The 16672-nt window shown below is 28.4% G+C and overlaps 2 protein-coding genes across 3 annotated transcripts in view; one reads left to right on the forward strand and one right to left on the reverse strand.

Moving 5' to 3' along the window:
- LOC115875500 (histamine H2 receptor-like) overlaps window positions 1-8828 on the reverse strand; it is a 30081-nt gene extending 21253 nt beyond the window's left edge. The window contains exons 1-4 of the mRNA XM_030890974.1: window positions 8780-8828; window positions 8219-8548; window positions 5748-5842; window positions 5038-5162 (exon numbers count right to left, since the gene is read on the reverse strand). Coding sequence (XP_030746834.1) covers window positions 5038-5162; window positions 5748-5842; window positions 8219-8548; window positions 8780-8804 — 575 coding nt within the window. The 5' untranslated portion in view covers window positions 8805-8828. The remainder of the gene's footprint in view (window positions 1-5037; window positions 5163-5747; window positions 5843-8218; window positions 8549-8779) is intronic.
- LOC115875498 (beta-alanine transporter) overlaps window positions 1-16672 on the forward strand; it is a 934216-nt gene that overhangs the window by 48404 nt on the left and 869140 nt on the right. For both annotated transcript variants that reach the window (XM_030890970.1, XM_030890971.1), the window contains exon 2: window positions 13041-13075. The gene's annotated coding sequence lies outside the window, so the exon portion shown is untranslated. The remainder of the gene's footprint in view (window positions 1-13040; window positions 13076-16672) is intronic.

Consider the following 16672-nt stretch of genomic DNA (forward strand, 5'->3'; position numbering starts at 1 on the left):
CTTGGAAAAATAGATTTGATCATCGTCTAATGTTTTTAGTGTCTTGTCCTGGCCAGTTAGAAAATACTCAAATCGTATTTTTAATCGTATCTCAATTTTTTCAAATGGAACGATAGTGTCTCATTAGCATATTTGGAAAAAGCATTTTTTTACGAATAATTTAATACCACACACTTGGTATTTCGAGTTAAATTTTCGTTACGAACCGCAAGTTATAATTTCAAATAAACCATATGCGAAAATGTCAAAAGTTGACATATAATATATCATTCTATTCAGAGTGACATTTTCTATGGAATAAAATAAAAAAATACCGGGGGTGTTATTTAAAAATCAAAAGTTGCAGTTATTTCCGGTGAAACCGGAAGTGACCGAAAACAATTGAATACGTCAATCCATCCTAATTTATGTCATAGACTAACATACCAAATCTCGTTTTTTTAACTAAAAAAATAAAAAAGCTATAGGGGTGAGCCACTTTTGAGACGCACCCGGTATAAACCCATCCATAGTTAATGTAAAAAAATTAGAAACCTTTTTTAGTGAAATAAATGGATTGTTATGGACTTCATCTGCTTTTTTTTCTGTCATCGTCTGTCGAAATCTTAACTGAGAAAAAAAAACTGAGTATAGATGCTTTATTTTTCTTGATTCCCTGCCATTGGTTTTGTTTTTCCTAAGATGCTTCTTGGAGTAGTTTTAAAAGTGTACTTAAAAATAGTTTCTTCAAATTTATTTTAATTCTCATTCCTAGTCCTGTACAGTTAGGTCTCATTACTCTCATTGTCTCATTCTCTTGTCTCATTACTAGTCCTGTATAGTATAGGTATTACAATGCTGTTTTGTCATTTGCAGGAACACATCGTACAGGGTAATTCTTAAATAAGTTCAAATATTTTGAGGGCAGGTAGATCTCGATAAAAGAAACATAGTTTCTCTCCACCGTTTTTCAAATAAGTCCAAAATATCCGAGTTAGGTATTCAAGTTTGAAAATAAAAAAATATATCTTTTTAAAAAATTGAGAGCCACCGGGCTTTTTCTATATCTACACCCCTTGTAAAGCCGTAACCATAGAGTAAAGCCGTAACTATGATAATATCAGTGATTAATGATTATCAATTAACATAGATACAACATTTTAATGAACAGTGCTTTCCATAAAATCAATAAAATGAAAAATATACGAAATAATATACATGTACTGATTTCTTTCGAAACTCGACAACTATGAAACTATGATCCCTTCCCCGACACAAACCGTACATTGTGAGACAGGTAATTGTAGAGAGAAACAAGCCCTATAATATAGGATGCAACATTTTAATGAACAGTGCTTTTCATAAAATCAATAAAATGAAAAATATACGAAATAATATACATGTACTGATTTCTCTCGAAAATCGACAACTATGAAAATATGATACCTTCCCCGACACAAACGGTACATTGTGAGACAGGAAATTGTAGAGAGAAACAAGCCCTATAACATAGGATACAAGATTTTAATGAACAGTGCTTTCCGCTGTTCTATTTTTTTTATAAAAAAAATATTCCATGTCAAAATTTGCTTTGAACAGGCAGTTCTAAAAAGTTTTCTAAAATATATAGGAAGATTTAAAAGAGAATGCACGGTTTTTGAACATCTTTTTATTGCGACAAAAACCTCATAGACGTCGAAATATCCCACCCCTAGAAATATTTGCACATATTTAAGACTCACCCTGTATATTGTCCTATCTTTGTACAACAATGAAATAAAATGTTATTTTTTGGATAATTTGATTCGATTAAACAGTTTTTTTCTAAATGTTCTCTGGCCTAATTGAAACGGAGAGATTTACATAGCGAGAGTATCAAGTTTATGCAAATCTGATTTATGTTAATCGGCTTTTTGAATTAAAATTTTACTAGCTATTAGGGAAATTAATTGAATTTCGTTGTATCGTGTTTTCAGAGATGATAGAACCAATGTAGTTCAATTTTATGAATTACACATATGTAATGGCGATCTCATTACTAAAAGGTGTATTTTGGCACTTAATCAAAAGTTTAAAAAATTAAAAGGTGCTTTTTTGTAAAATGCCAATCTTTTTAAATGCAAACAGAAACTGACTTGTCATTGGTTTTTACATTTAACAATTTTGCATTAACATCACTTAACGCTTGAGATAGATATTTGTAATTATAATAGTGTTGTTTCTAGAACAAAAATGTTTCTTAATTTTTAATATTATTATTGTCAAGATATACGAGTAAGCATTAGATTAATAAGAAATATTTTTATTAAAATTTATGTGCATATGCTGATTTTAATTTTGCTCTGCTTCTATTGTTGCTTAGAATTAGAAGATAAAAAACTACTAGTTTTATTTAAGAAGATTATTTTCTTTACTTCTAATGCAATTCTAAATTACTTTATTATTTCTAGTTAATAAATATTCAAACTTAGGGTTTGAATATTTTATATACTGCGTTTATTAATTCTTTTTAATTTATTAAGTAAAAGAAAATATGATATTAATTATATTATTATAAATTAATTTTTATATCATTTATTGTCAGTATCAATGATTTTGTGTAATATTAATTTAACGTAATTATTATGAAGGGATGTCAATGTTATGTAAATTATTGATAAAGGACAGGGGGTAGTCTAATTGACTTGATAAAATTGAACACTTAAGAGAAAATCGTTAATAATTAAAGATTCAGCTTTCCTATGTACATTTATGATCAGTTTTTGTCAACCTATCGTTATGCTGATCAAAACCCAATGATTTAATTATTGCTCCAGTTCATTTTTTTACATTTCATGTTTCCATTTGTCGTATTATTTAATTTTTATTTAATTGTTCCTTTTTATAAACACCAATAAGATAAATATGTTTGAAGGCGTAAAGAAAATAATACTTAAATAATAAAGTATATAACAACAGTATAAGAGAGAATATAATAATGACAATAAATACCATAATGATATGCTATTCCCAAAATATATTTGTACCGTATGATCGAAAAAAAAACGGCGTCAAAGACGACTGGAATGACAATCCAGGCGTCATTTACTAATTAATTATATAAAGATTAAAAAAAAGATAGAACGTTTCCAGGCCTACAAATCTAATTCCCAAAAAAAAAATTTCGCATTTTAAACTACACCATTTAAAAATCATTTTTACTCAATAATGAAATAAATTACACAACTAAAAAAAACTAAAAAACAAAAACTAACAAAAAAAAACTAAAATAAAAAACTAAACTGGCAGTAAGCGCAATTAAAAAATAAAGAAGAGCACGGACCAAGTAAATGACGTCTAGGGCTTGACCCCGCAAAAAATATCATCGATTGTCTCAACCAGCCGTCTTTGACGCCGTTTCTTCGATCGTATGATATTATGCTGTCAGCCTCGGTTAAACCCATATCATAATATTGTTTATAAAATTATTCATGCGTTATTTAGTTTTCTTTCTACGATTTTGATATAAATTGAAACTATGTAAGCAGATCCGGATTATTTTGAACAAGGTACAAGATTAACTTGTTCATGTTTATCAGTTAGACACGGTAGATACGTAATGCATAATATTACTTTACTCTAAAGTTAATGCAAGCAAATATACAGTGATATTAGATATAGTTAGCAGTTAGCACTATTACAAAATATTATACTATAATTATATATCGATTACGTAAATAAAAGTTTAATTGATATCAAATATAGATATTTAGAACAGCAAAGTGGAACCAAAAATTTCTGATTTGGATATTGTAGATCTCTATAAATTTCTAATGAAATGCTATTCAGAAAATTTTGAACTAAGCGCATTTTTTCATAAAATACTATCGTCAAGGATAGTAATAATAAAATAAAAATAAATAAAGAAAAAAAAAAAATAAAAATCGTAAGTGAACCATAAGCCCTTTTCATATCCTGGTAAATATGATACAGGCAAATATTTCAAATATAAGATAATCTTGCCATTCGTTTATTTGGTTTTTGTCTTCTGGACCGTCCTATTTCAACGACCTTTATTTCTTCAGTTCGTTTTCAGATCACTGTCATTGGACCTTTTTTAGATTAGTGTTTAATTCGGCAGAAACATAAGGGTTGAGAAAACAAAAGGAAAAAAGGACATTGTTTGAGTTCTTTTGACAGTTTGAGTTTTTCTTGATAGATACTATACCTAATAATTCCGGATTTATTTATATAGGATGAGCGAATATTAAAGTTGACGAAGAAAATCTTAGAAAGTACGGTAATCTATGTTGGTTTAGACATGATGAGATGCTTTTTGTTCAGTGATCGCTCAACCCTACGTCATCATTATTAATAAAATATGCGTTTTAGGGAGTATCTGAGATCAGTTTAGAACATTCTAAGTGCGTTTCGAAATTGTTGTATTTTTTCCCAGGTAAGATTGCGACAGACGATGACAGAAAAAAAGCAGATGACGCCCATACCAATCCATTTATTTCACTAAAAAAGTTTCTAATATTTTTTAAGTTAAGAAACTACTTAAATTCAAATGACAGACACATCTATACAGTACATTCATTGTCAAGGATTTTGTCGTTGGATAGACTATAATTGAGAGAGTTCTGTTTTGATTAATTTTGTGTAGGTATGTTAGGCCTTTATTCACTTTGACTGTGTTACATATACCAGTTCTTTCCAGCTAAATTGAATTTATTTGAAAATAAATCTATAAAATAATTAGGAATACAATAATTTTTTAATAAATTATGTTTCACACTCCGCAATTTTCCGTAATTTGTTTACGTCACGCATGCTTATAGCTTATTTGTAATGATTGATGTTTATTGCAAATCAATGACATACTCGTACTAGACATTAGAGAAGATAAATTCAACGAAAAATTGCCGAGACAAATCATGAAAACGTTCTTAAGTAACTTCTTTTTATTATTCTCATTGTGTCTAGTGGTTTTATTTTTGTACATGTTATTGAAATAAGCAATACGGGAATTTGTCAAGGTATTTTGTTATCGGTATTATTGTTTGGAATTATACTTACCCCGGCACATTACCCGTATTGAGGATGAAATTGTCCCTCAGTTCACCATCTCTGTCGAAAGCCGCACATATTGACATTAGCGTTATTGTTGGAAATATCCATAATAACCATAGTACAGCACATACCTGAAAGAAGTCGTCAGTTTTTATTTGTCTTCAATGTAACAAACAACTATACATAATTTGGTTTAATGATTTCGGCTAAATAAAAAAATACTCTGTTGTACCTGTGCCTGTGTGCAAGTTATGTCAAAGCAGTCCAGCCACTTAAAAGTCGTAGTAAAAGTAATATTAAAGGAATTCACTTACTTTAAAAAAGCTGATAAAATGGAGTCAGTAAGTACTGAAAATCTGATTCCAAAAGAAGTTAAGGAGAAATCTAACGAGGCTACAAGGAAGTTGATACCAAAAAATAACCAGAAAAAATAATTACAGGTCTAGACCAGTAAAAAATGTTACCGGACTTATTACTGTAAAATTTTATTTTACTGATTGAAATGAAGTATGTAAAGGTGTGTTTTAAGATAAAGGTATGAAATAAAATATAGTTGATGATATCTTGGAAACGAAACGTCAGATATGAACAATATCTACTTTAAACATTTTAAGTTAACATATTTTTTATCGTGTATTAAAATTTATGTGATTAAACTTTTTTCATTGGTTAGTATAGTTTTATCGGTATGTTAAATCTTGTGATATAAAACTTACCTTTTTACTTGTAACAATCGCATTATAATGCAGCGGCTTCAAAATTCCGATGTAGTGATTGATGCTAAGGGCCAGAAGATGTACAACTGTAATAACTGTAAAGAGAATACGAGTATATTAATAAGATTTATTTAGATAAAGATTTGTGTAGCATATGTTAATAAATTATGCTTATCCATATTTAAATGTATTTTCTATGAGCAATGTCTGTTTTGAAACTTTAAATTAGTTGCCAATATAACTTCAGGTTTGGTTTATCAGGATTCGGTATTGGGAAATAATTTATTCTTTTGCAATTTTATCCATTGATTTACGACCCAATAACCAGAAATTATACTCATAGATTTTTTTTGGTTGCTAAAGTTGAAAATATGAACCCTTCCCGGACACAAACGGTACATTGTGAAACAGGAAATTGTAGAGAGAAACTAACTTGCTCTATAACATTTTAATGAACAGTGCTTTCCATAAAATCAATAAAATGAAAAACATACGAAATAATATTCATGTACTGATTTCTTTCGAAAATCGACAACTATGAAACTATGAACCTTTCCCGGACACAAACGGTACATTGTTAAACAGGAAATTGTAGAGAGAAACAAGTCCTATAACATAAGATACAACATTTTAATGAACAGTGCTTTCCATAAAATCAATAAAATGAAAAATTACGAAATAATATACATGTACTGATTTCTTTCGAAAATCAAAAACTATGAAACTATGAACCCTTCCCGGACACAAACGGTACATTGTTAAACAGGAAATTGTAGAGAGAAACAAGCCCTATAACATAAGATACAACATTTTAATGAACAGTGCTTTCCATAAAATCAATAAAATGAAAAATATACGAAATAATATACATGTACTTATTTCTTTCGAAATTGGATAATTATGAAACTATGATACCTTCCCCCACACAAATGGTACATTGTGAGACAGGAAATCGTAGAGAGAAACAAGCCCTATAACATATGATACAACATTTTAACGAACAGTGCTTTCCATAAAATCAATAAAATGAAAAATATACAAAATAATATACATGTACTGATTTCTTTCGAAAATCGACAACTATGAAACTATGATCCCATCCCAGACACAAACGGTACATTGTGAGACAGAAAATTGTAGAGAGGAACAAGCCCTATAACATAGAATACAACATTTTAATAAACATTGCTTTCCATAAAATCAATAAAATGAAAAATATACGAAATAATAAGTTGCTTTAGAGTTAAAGTTTATATCAGAAACATTGCCTGATTAAAAAGTTCATATCAAAAATATTGCCTGAAGAACCCCTGACATTTAATGGTTTGGCCTACCAGTATTACAAGAGACATTTTGAACAAAAATAGTTGTATTGCTTGCATTGAAGGACTCTACCAGTAAAATAAAAAAATTATTGGAAATAGTTTTATTCCAAATTACATTTGTTCAAATGACTTTTATTTCAATACTATATATTTCATTTTATACTGAAAATTAATTACACATACTGGGTAGATTGAGTTATTTATTTATTAATCAATTCACATTTAATCACAGTAATAATTATTAAATGTTTGTTTAGTAAGTAACGCTTCCTATATCTTTTTTGCTCAGATAAATATATAATTTGACAGATTACGATTTAATATGATTACTCATATATTTACATTAGATAAAAGCAATAAAATGTTTATTTGATGCGTTTATAATGCAGTAGGTAATTATTTTGAATCTCTGTTACTAAATTATATAGTTTCTAAGTTAATAAAAGTTTTGAGAATCTAAAAACATTTTTTAATTACTTTATTTGAATTTAAAATAATATGTATAGGTATTTATTATTGCAATTTTCTGGAAATACCGCAATTAAAACAACATTTGTGAAAGTGTCAATCATATTTTGATAAATTATGATAAAATAAGTTTACGCCGTAGACAAAATTTCTTTAATGTATTAACATCGTTGATTGTATATGAAATGAGATATACTTTAGTTTCTAAATTACCTTACTTTTATTGATTAGAGATTTCTTCTTGTTAAGAATTTTTGTTTTTTATATATTGCTTTTTATATAAGTCGCATCTTGAATCTTATGTGATTTTTTATAAATCCAATTAGGTAAATTTCGACTTTAGCTTTTGTTTGCTTTTGCTTTGAATGCTAATAAAAATGACATAATAAAATTTAACCAGTTTCTGTCGGGTATATAAAATATGTCCAATTTGACTGTCAATGTAATAAATGGCTAAATTCTTTGTTGGTCGCATTTTGAAAAAGAAACGGTAAAAGTTATTAATTTTTTAATTTTAGATAAGAAAATCAATTTTAAGTCATCTAGATGAAATTTTTAATTTTATGATATAGGTACTTCTTTCTTGTTTTTTTTTCAGTGGGTAATCTTTATATTTCAATCACCATTGGTTAGCGTGTTTGTGAGTGACGATATTAACAAAATAAGTTAAAATTTTACCTATTCCAGTGAGTCGTATCATTTCGATAATAGTTATAATAACTCCAGGGTCAGGCAAGATATACGTTTCTGTAAATATAATCAATCCGTACATGCTCGAACTGCAAGCATCAGCTGCTGCCAAGCTCAGGCTGATTTTCAGATTTGGGGTCATGGGACACCTAATCCAGTTGGCGCTCGCTATAACCACTACATTGACTAGCATAGATATGAGGCAGCTGATTACCAGGATGGGTACGATTATGCAGTTGACACAGTACTCATCGGTTTCGATTGAATCTGTCGTGTTCATTGTTGCGTTGTATGATTCGTTAAATGGTAGTGGATTATCTGAAAAGAAAGCATTAACCTTACATTTTGGTAAAGAGTTGTTAGAAAAAATAAACTATTTATTTAAACAATGAATGCTAAAAACTAATTTTGATTATATACAAAAAATATTTTTGAAAAAATGATATTGAGATTCTTTGGGAATGCTGTTAGTTTTGAAATATACTGACATAAGTGAGCTGACATTTATTATTTATTAATTTTCAATTTAAAAAAGGAATAGGTACGAACCTGGAATATCTTCATTGTATGACATGTTAATGATGTTATTTATTCTCGAAGGGTTCTGTAAAAAAAAGAAAGGACATTTAGATTAGACAAACACTGCGTGGCGGGAATATTTCTTTAATTAAATTTATACTTTAACTTTTACTTCATTTACTGTTTATACCGGGTGCGTCTCGAAAGTGGCTCACATCCATTAATTTTTTTATTTTTTCAGATAAAAAACCGAAATTTAGTATGTTAATATATGACCTAAATTAGGATGGACTAACGTATTCAATTGTTTTTGGTTACTTCCTGTTTCACCGGAAAATACTACAACTTTCGATTTTTTATTAGCACCATACCGGGGGTGCTATTTTTGCTGATTTCTACTTTATTTGAAACAAAATGACACTCTGAATAGATTGACATATCATATGTCAACTTTTGACATTTTCGTTAAAAAAATCGTATTTTAAATTTCAATCTAGAGTGCCACGGCTGTGCTAAAACGCTAATGTTTAATCAAGAAGCCTTGGAAAAATAGTTTTGATCGTCTAATGTTTTTCGTGTCTTGTCCTGACTCGTTAAAATATGCCCAAATCGTATTTTTAATCATATTATTCAAATGGAACAATTTTGGCTCATTAGCATATTTTAAAAAGGCATTTTTTTACGAATAATTTGGTACCAAAATTTCAAATTGACATATTATATATCATTCTACTCAGAGTGTCATTTTATATCGAATAAAGTAGAAATATACCAAGGGTTCCATATAAAAATCAAAAGTAGTCATTTCCGGTAAAACAGAAAGTGACCAATCAATGAAAGTGACCAAGATCAATTTTAATTTTTGTCGTATACTGACATACCAAGTATCGTTTTTTTTCAGAAAAAATAAAGAAGTTATAGGGGTGAGCCGCTTTTGAGACGCACCCACTATGGTATTATGTGTTAATTTTGGATTTACTACTTCTAATTAAAATTAATTTTGTAGTACCTGATCACTATTATTTGAATACTTTTAGAGATATTTGAATTTAAATATTTTTGTTATCATTTTTACAGTTAATGTTTAAAATTATTGAAAAAAATGTAAACTGAAGAAAATATTTAGTTTGTACATTTTTATATACATTACAATGATGAAACAAGTGAAGTAATTTTTTATAATATACCGGAACTATACATAGAGCTTCGAATTTTTTCGGGGGAGAAAAATTAATATTTAAAAAAATATATAATAATAACAAAGCAGTTTTATATATATTTTCAATTTTTTGGTTTTAATATACGATTTAGAAAAGCCGTACAATTTTCAAAGTGTCTTTTGGCGTTTTATCACTTTTTGTTATGCTGTTACAGTAATAAATTGTGGTAGCAACCGTTGTTATAAAGAACTCGAAAAATCACTGCCATTTTTCATAGCGACACTGCTTAAGTATGCTTTTTAACAATATTACATATCAGGCAACCCCAGCTTTTTATGCCCCTAATATTTCATTATATTTTTGTATTTGACATAAGCTTTAAACACATTATTGAAATCTTTTTTGCTAATGCATTATGTGTTTGGTATGAACTACCGTGAGGAAATACTTAATAAATGTTTATAAATATTTTATATTTATAACGTTTTAAGTCATTTATGACAAGGCTAGTCTAGACGGATCTACTCTGTTTATGTTGAATCCGAACTGCGACCCTCAGCCATAACATTGTCAATGGCCTACCGACTTGGCGAGTGTCTAAATCGACTCTTACCAGGTATCCGATCCCATACAGCCTTAAACCAGTGTAAAAGAGAACTGTGTGTTCATAGATTTTACATTCTTGATATGGAACAACAGCACGACGAGTTTCTAGATGGTCACCCGTCCATCCACTCTCATCGTCTAACGTTACTTAACTTCGGTGATCTATCGGGAATCGGTATTTTGACGTAACTGAATCGTTGCCCTTTTTTTAATGAATGCTTTTTTTTCCAAAATAGTTATAACTAGTTAAGAATGGGACAAAATAAATTGGTAAAAGCGATGTTGTCAATGTTTTATATAATTTAATTTTAAAATTATTTTTTATTTTAACCAAAGTATATTTTTATAAAAAAAACTTGCAAAGAACATGTAAAATATGAACCAATTATTAAATATCGTTAAGTATTATCTCATGTTGAAGACAATTTGTGATAAAGTAAAAACTATTAAGAAAAAATTTATTGTGAATTTTGAACCAAGTGAAATAAAAAATAACTAATAGATTTACTAGAAAATATTACTGCAAATTGATGATGCTATTCAAAAAACATCTCTGGTAATATTTTTAGGTATTTTTAATATGGATAAAAGCCATATTTGACCCTCTCTTGAAACGTCTACTTTTAAAGTAGATAAAGCATTTACATTTACGGTAGGAATAGGTAAGAAATGAAAATTTCGTGCTAAGGCGTGCTAAGAAGACGCACAAAATCTACTTTTGAAAAATGTGTATAAAAGCACAATTCTATTATAAAATTCAAATCTTATGAAATTGAACATGTTTGATAGATTAATTTTTAATACAATATTAGCCAAGTAAGAAATTCAATAACGTAAAATTAAAAAAATTACACTGTAACTATAATAAAATAACTATTCAGAAAAATATATTTTTGAAAAAAAATTATGTACATACATAAACCCCCTACCCTACATCAACACAAAACTACTTAGTTTAACCCCCACCCATTTTGTGACATGATATACATTTTCTAAATGAATGAATAAACACAATCCTGGAAACTAGAGTTCCTCATGTATTTTATAATTAAAATATTCATATTTAAAATTTGATAAAAAAGTGTGACTGTCACGGGATTTTAACTTATTCTCACGAGACATGTATACTTAAATTTATACTTTATATACTCGCCTTTTCATTCAATCGCAGAGACTGGATTTTTTACATTTACTTTTATTTCTACATTTTTTTATCCATTCCGACAATAAAAAAAAGAAAGTGACCAAACCCCTAACAGCAAAGCTACAAATATTTGTTAATAAATGCTTGCGACGAATTTTTTGCATATTTTGGCCGAACACGATCCGAAACAAAGATCTATTGCATTTAACTGACCAAACTGAGATAAGCAAAGAAGTGATTATACGAAAGTGGGGACGGATAGGACACATTCTAAGACAACCTAACGACAATATCGCAAGAAATGCCCTTGACTGGAACCCACTGGGCAAGGAAAAAGAGGACGTCCAAAACAAACATGGCGTAGAATCGTAATGGAAGAGCTAGCGAAGTCAAGAACATCATGGCCAGTAGTTAAAAAAATTGCTGAAAACATTCCATGATGGAAGGTTTTCACTGGAGCCGTATGTTTCACTTAGGAACTAAAGAAAACAATGATGATGATGAAATTACATTACTCGCAAATTTTGAAGTATAATAATTAGTGGAAAAAGTTATGAAAAAGCTTCATTCAGAACATCAAAATTACTGGTTTCAATTAGCATAGAAGTTTGTTCTTCTAATATCAATGTAAGCATTCACAACGCCAAAATTAGTGGTAATAATCTTCAATCAGTGGAAAAAGTTAACAAACTTAAGTTAATTTTTCCACTAATTTTACTTCAAAATTTGCGACGAATGCTAGTTTGGCCTTTGATTATAATCCGCCAAGAGAACTTGTAGTTAGAAATCAAAAATTTATTGTTTTAGAAGCCAAATATTAGGCTTTCTCTATGGATACAACTGATTACCGCCAGCTGGATATTTTATTAATTTGAATTGTGTTTTTAAGACATTGTGAACGATCTTAAACTAAAAAGTATAAAGCTTCATTCAGAACCTCCCAATTAGTGGAATAAATTAGTGGTTTCAATTACACTTTATACTTTTTAGTTTACACAATGTCTAAAAAAACACAACTAAAATTAATAAAATATCCTAGCAACAGCTTGCGGTAGTCTGTTGTATCCGTATAGAAAGCATACTATTTAGCTTATAAAACAATAAACTTTTGATTTTTAACCAACATTTTTCTTGACGGGTGATAATCAAAGTCCAAAATAATATTCCTCGCAAATTTTGAAGTAAAATTAGTGGAAAAGTCAAGAGTTTGTTAACTTCTTCCACTAATTATGTCGCTCTGAATGCTTACATTAAAATTAGGTGAACAAACTTCTACGGCTAATTGAAACTACTAATTTATTCCACTGATTTAGAAGTTCTGAATGAAGCTGTATGCTTAAAATTTACACCAATTTACTTAAATTTATTTTTTTTGTTTTAGGTATATCGAAATATATCTGAAGCTCTTTACCCAATGTAAGTATTGAATTTAAATTTTCAATTTTCAATTTTTAACAAATAATCGAGCAATAATTAAAAAAATACATCAAAAAGTTCGAAAGTATTTAATTCATTAGGTAAAATTAAATTGTAAATGTTTGAATAGATTTATCGGGAGTTTGAGGCGGGATAATGGAATAATATTACAATAAATTTTCTTTTATTCTTGTTCAATTAAGGGCAGTCAGATGGGCGGAGAAAAATAATATATTTCATAAAATTTGCATGAATTCATAAGTTTGTAAAACGAAAAATCGAAATCAGGGTTTAAAATCATATATTAATTATCAAAAATAGTAAAATTATTGCTTTATTTTAATGTTGATTTTTTATATTCTATTAATTTCGATTAATTTTAATTTTAGTTTTAAGTTACGTATTTTATATTAATCTTTAGGGTTTTAAAAAATATTTTGTTGTAATTCTATTAAACGCGCACACATGACAGCTAAACAGTATCACAGTATTAAAACTTTTCCGTTTTAGTTTAAAACTTAAACTTTTTGTCAAAGACAGCTAAGGATGTTTTTGGTTCTTGCTATTAAATTAGTTAAAATATGAAGTTTCTCAGGAGTAGTTGTCAACTAAACATTTATCTGCTTTGAGATTCTTTCATCTTTTTCAAAAGCTGTTTTTGCGCATATTAGTATATTACTCCCCAAGAGGCATTGTGTACAGTTATATGACATTATACTTATATTACCTAATGTAATGCTGACAATATTTTTTTTTAATTTTTAGTTAACCACTTCTAAATAAGAATCTATTTCATAAAATTTTACATATTAATAAGTATGTGTGTGTGTTCATAACTGCATAGTGTATGATATACAGTTATTTATTACTTTTATTTGTAATGTTGATAAGAGAAGTAACTGTTTTTTAATAATATTTGCGTATTTTCACTGAATCTCTGGAGCAACTTTTTCCTTGTTTAGTTGATGAACTGATTATAATTATATAAATTATAAATATAATTATATTAATATTAATTCAGCTCTGCTATCTATGCATTAAATATATATAATAATTAGCTTTAAAATATGTCACATTTCTAGTAACTTTTACCTTCAAAATGTCATTCAAAACGCTAACAGTACTTGGAAGAAAATTATAATAAATCGAAAAAATAATAAGATTTGAACACCCCGTAGCTACGAAACAAATCAAAATCGGATACACAATTATGATGATATGAAAAATAAATCTTATTTTTACGTAAGGAATCTCCCCACGAGAGATGGCACGTGTTTTGAATATACAGGGTGGTTCGAACTGTATTCCGGAAACTTCGGCAGCATATTCTGCAGATAAAAATAAGTAAAAGAAAAAAAAAGTCCTAAAATGGCTTCGATTCGGAGATATAGGGTGTAGAAATTTCATTTTTATTTCTATTTTTTTAAAAATAATTTTTGAAGTAACGACAATTTTTGGATGAAAATTGGTGTCTGGGAGTTTTTTGACATGAGAAATTTGATTTTGATGTCAATATGACTCCTATTTGTAGGGGGCGCCACCTACATGTGTTTTGTCTGTTTTGAAGGGTAATAACTTTTCGACCATACCTGTATAAAACTACAGAGTAAAAAATATACATTTAGGGCGTTTTTTACGTAAAAAAGATCTCTAGGTAAAAATCGTTACGAGTAATGGTTCTCGAGATTTGGAATCCAAACTACTCTCGAAAAATATTTGGAACAAACTTGTTGTCCGTACCTGTATAAAACTACTAAGTAAAAAAATTCACGACATTTTTAACGTAAAAAATGTCTCTTGGAAAAAATCGCTACGAATAGTATTTCTCGAGATATTTGGAATTGAAATTATCAATGCCAGTCATCATTGACATAATTAATCATATGTCAATTAAATAACACTGAAATCATAAATTTGAATGTTTTTGTGCCAAATGTTCAACAGAAACTGTTTTATCGCCATTTTTTCGCAGAAAAATTTATAATTAATTTAAAAAATTTAAATTTTCTTAAATTTATTATTTCAGCCAAATAAATATCTATTCAACGCGTGTTTATTTTTTGTCAGTAATGACATGTATTGACTATTTCAATTCTAAATATCTTGAGAACTGTTGCTCGTAGCGATTTTTACCAAGAGACATTTTTTAAGTAAGAATTAGGTAAGAAGTTACGGAAAGGTATATTTTTTCACTCAGTAGTTTTATGCAGGTACGGACGAAGAGTTGTTGCTCTTCAAAATAGTTAAAATATATGTAGGTGGCGCCCCGCTAAAAATAGGAGTCATATTGACATCAAAATCAAATTTCTCATGTCAAAAAACTCCCAAACACCAATTTTTATCGAAATATTGACGTTACTACTTACTACTACTGAAATTATTATCTAAATAATTCTACAGAATTATGCTATATGATATTTTGTTCATGGTTCTTTTGCATAAGGCTTATTTAAAGTCAATTATAAATTTACAGAGTTCCTCACACAAGTTACTGTTTTTTACCATTTTCCATTTACATTTGTTAGCTAAACAATATTGAGTTAACTTGTTAATGGATTTTTTCCGAAAATTTGTTTAGAGCTCTAATTTCAATTATACTAATGGACCTGAAAATCGCATTATTTTCTAAGCCTTATTCCTGATACTGTGAAAATATACAAAACAAATTAAATATAACACATTTTCTATTCTTAGTTTTTTATACCTAATTTCTCTAGTCCTCTGAGTAGGAAATATATTTAGAATACATCAGAAATACATCGAAAATAACTACAAATTTCTTTTAACACATTTAAATTCGCGGTTCGGTTCCATATCTATTCCAATTGAATTTATTTTCCATTCGGTCTATTCGATTTGGTTTCCAGACTGCAGATCTAGTAATGCAAATTTTACGCGGCAACGACGTTTTGCTTGCACCTAACATTTCAATGTATCTAAATAGTTCTGTCACTTCCTTATCGACTTTTATATTTTTAAAAATTCCTTCCCTCAAAAAACCCTTAAAAAATTAAATTTGCTTTGGTTTCGTTTCTAAAAATTAGTTTTTTTTAAACATCACAAAAGTGTTAATTTTGGCGACGTGATTGACAATATTATAAAAGGGTAATTTTTACTCCTAGACATAAAAGTAAAGCACTTTTAAATTTTAGCGTAAACGCTTAGGTACAAAAATACAAAAATCTATTATTAAACTGACATTAAGTGTCGAATTCAATGAGTGTATCCATTGTCATAAATAAAATAATCTCATAAACGATATGATGAAAAGTACAAAAATATATTATTAAATTGACTGTATGGTGGTTTCCATTTGGATTCAATATAGTGGTGTTTACAAAAAGTAACTTTTTTTGTTGTTATTTTTTCATATCTTTTTTTCAACGCTTATTTAATATACTTAAGCTTAAATATTTATATTTACTATAAGACACCTTCATTTACTTTTAAAATAATATACGATCCATTATTTTACTCGATATCATAGACTGCTATCCATCATTACTCTTGTCATAAGTATTTTTCAGTTTCTAAACTTTACTGCAAGGATCTATGGTCATTTCGATAATATTGACATGATAAGAATTTTATTTTAGA

The sequence above is a fragment of the Sitophilus oryzae genome, unplaced genomic scaffold, assembly GCF_002938485.1.
Source record: "Sitophilus oryzae breed Bouriz unplaced genomic scaffold, Soryzae_2.0 scaffold_1389_pilon_pilon, whole genome shotgun sequence".
Classification (NCBI taxonomy): Eukaryota; Metazoa; Arthropoda; class Insecta; order Coleoptera; family Curculionidae; genus Sitophilus; species Sitophilus oryzae.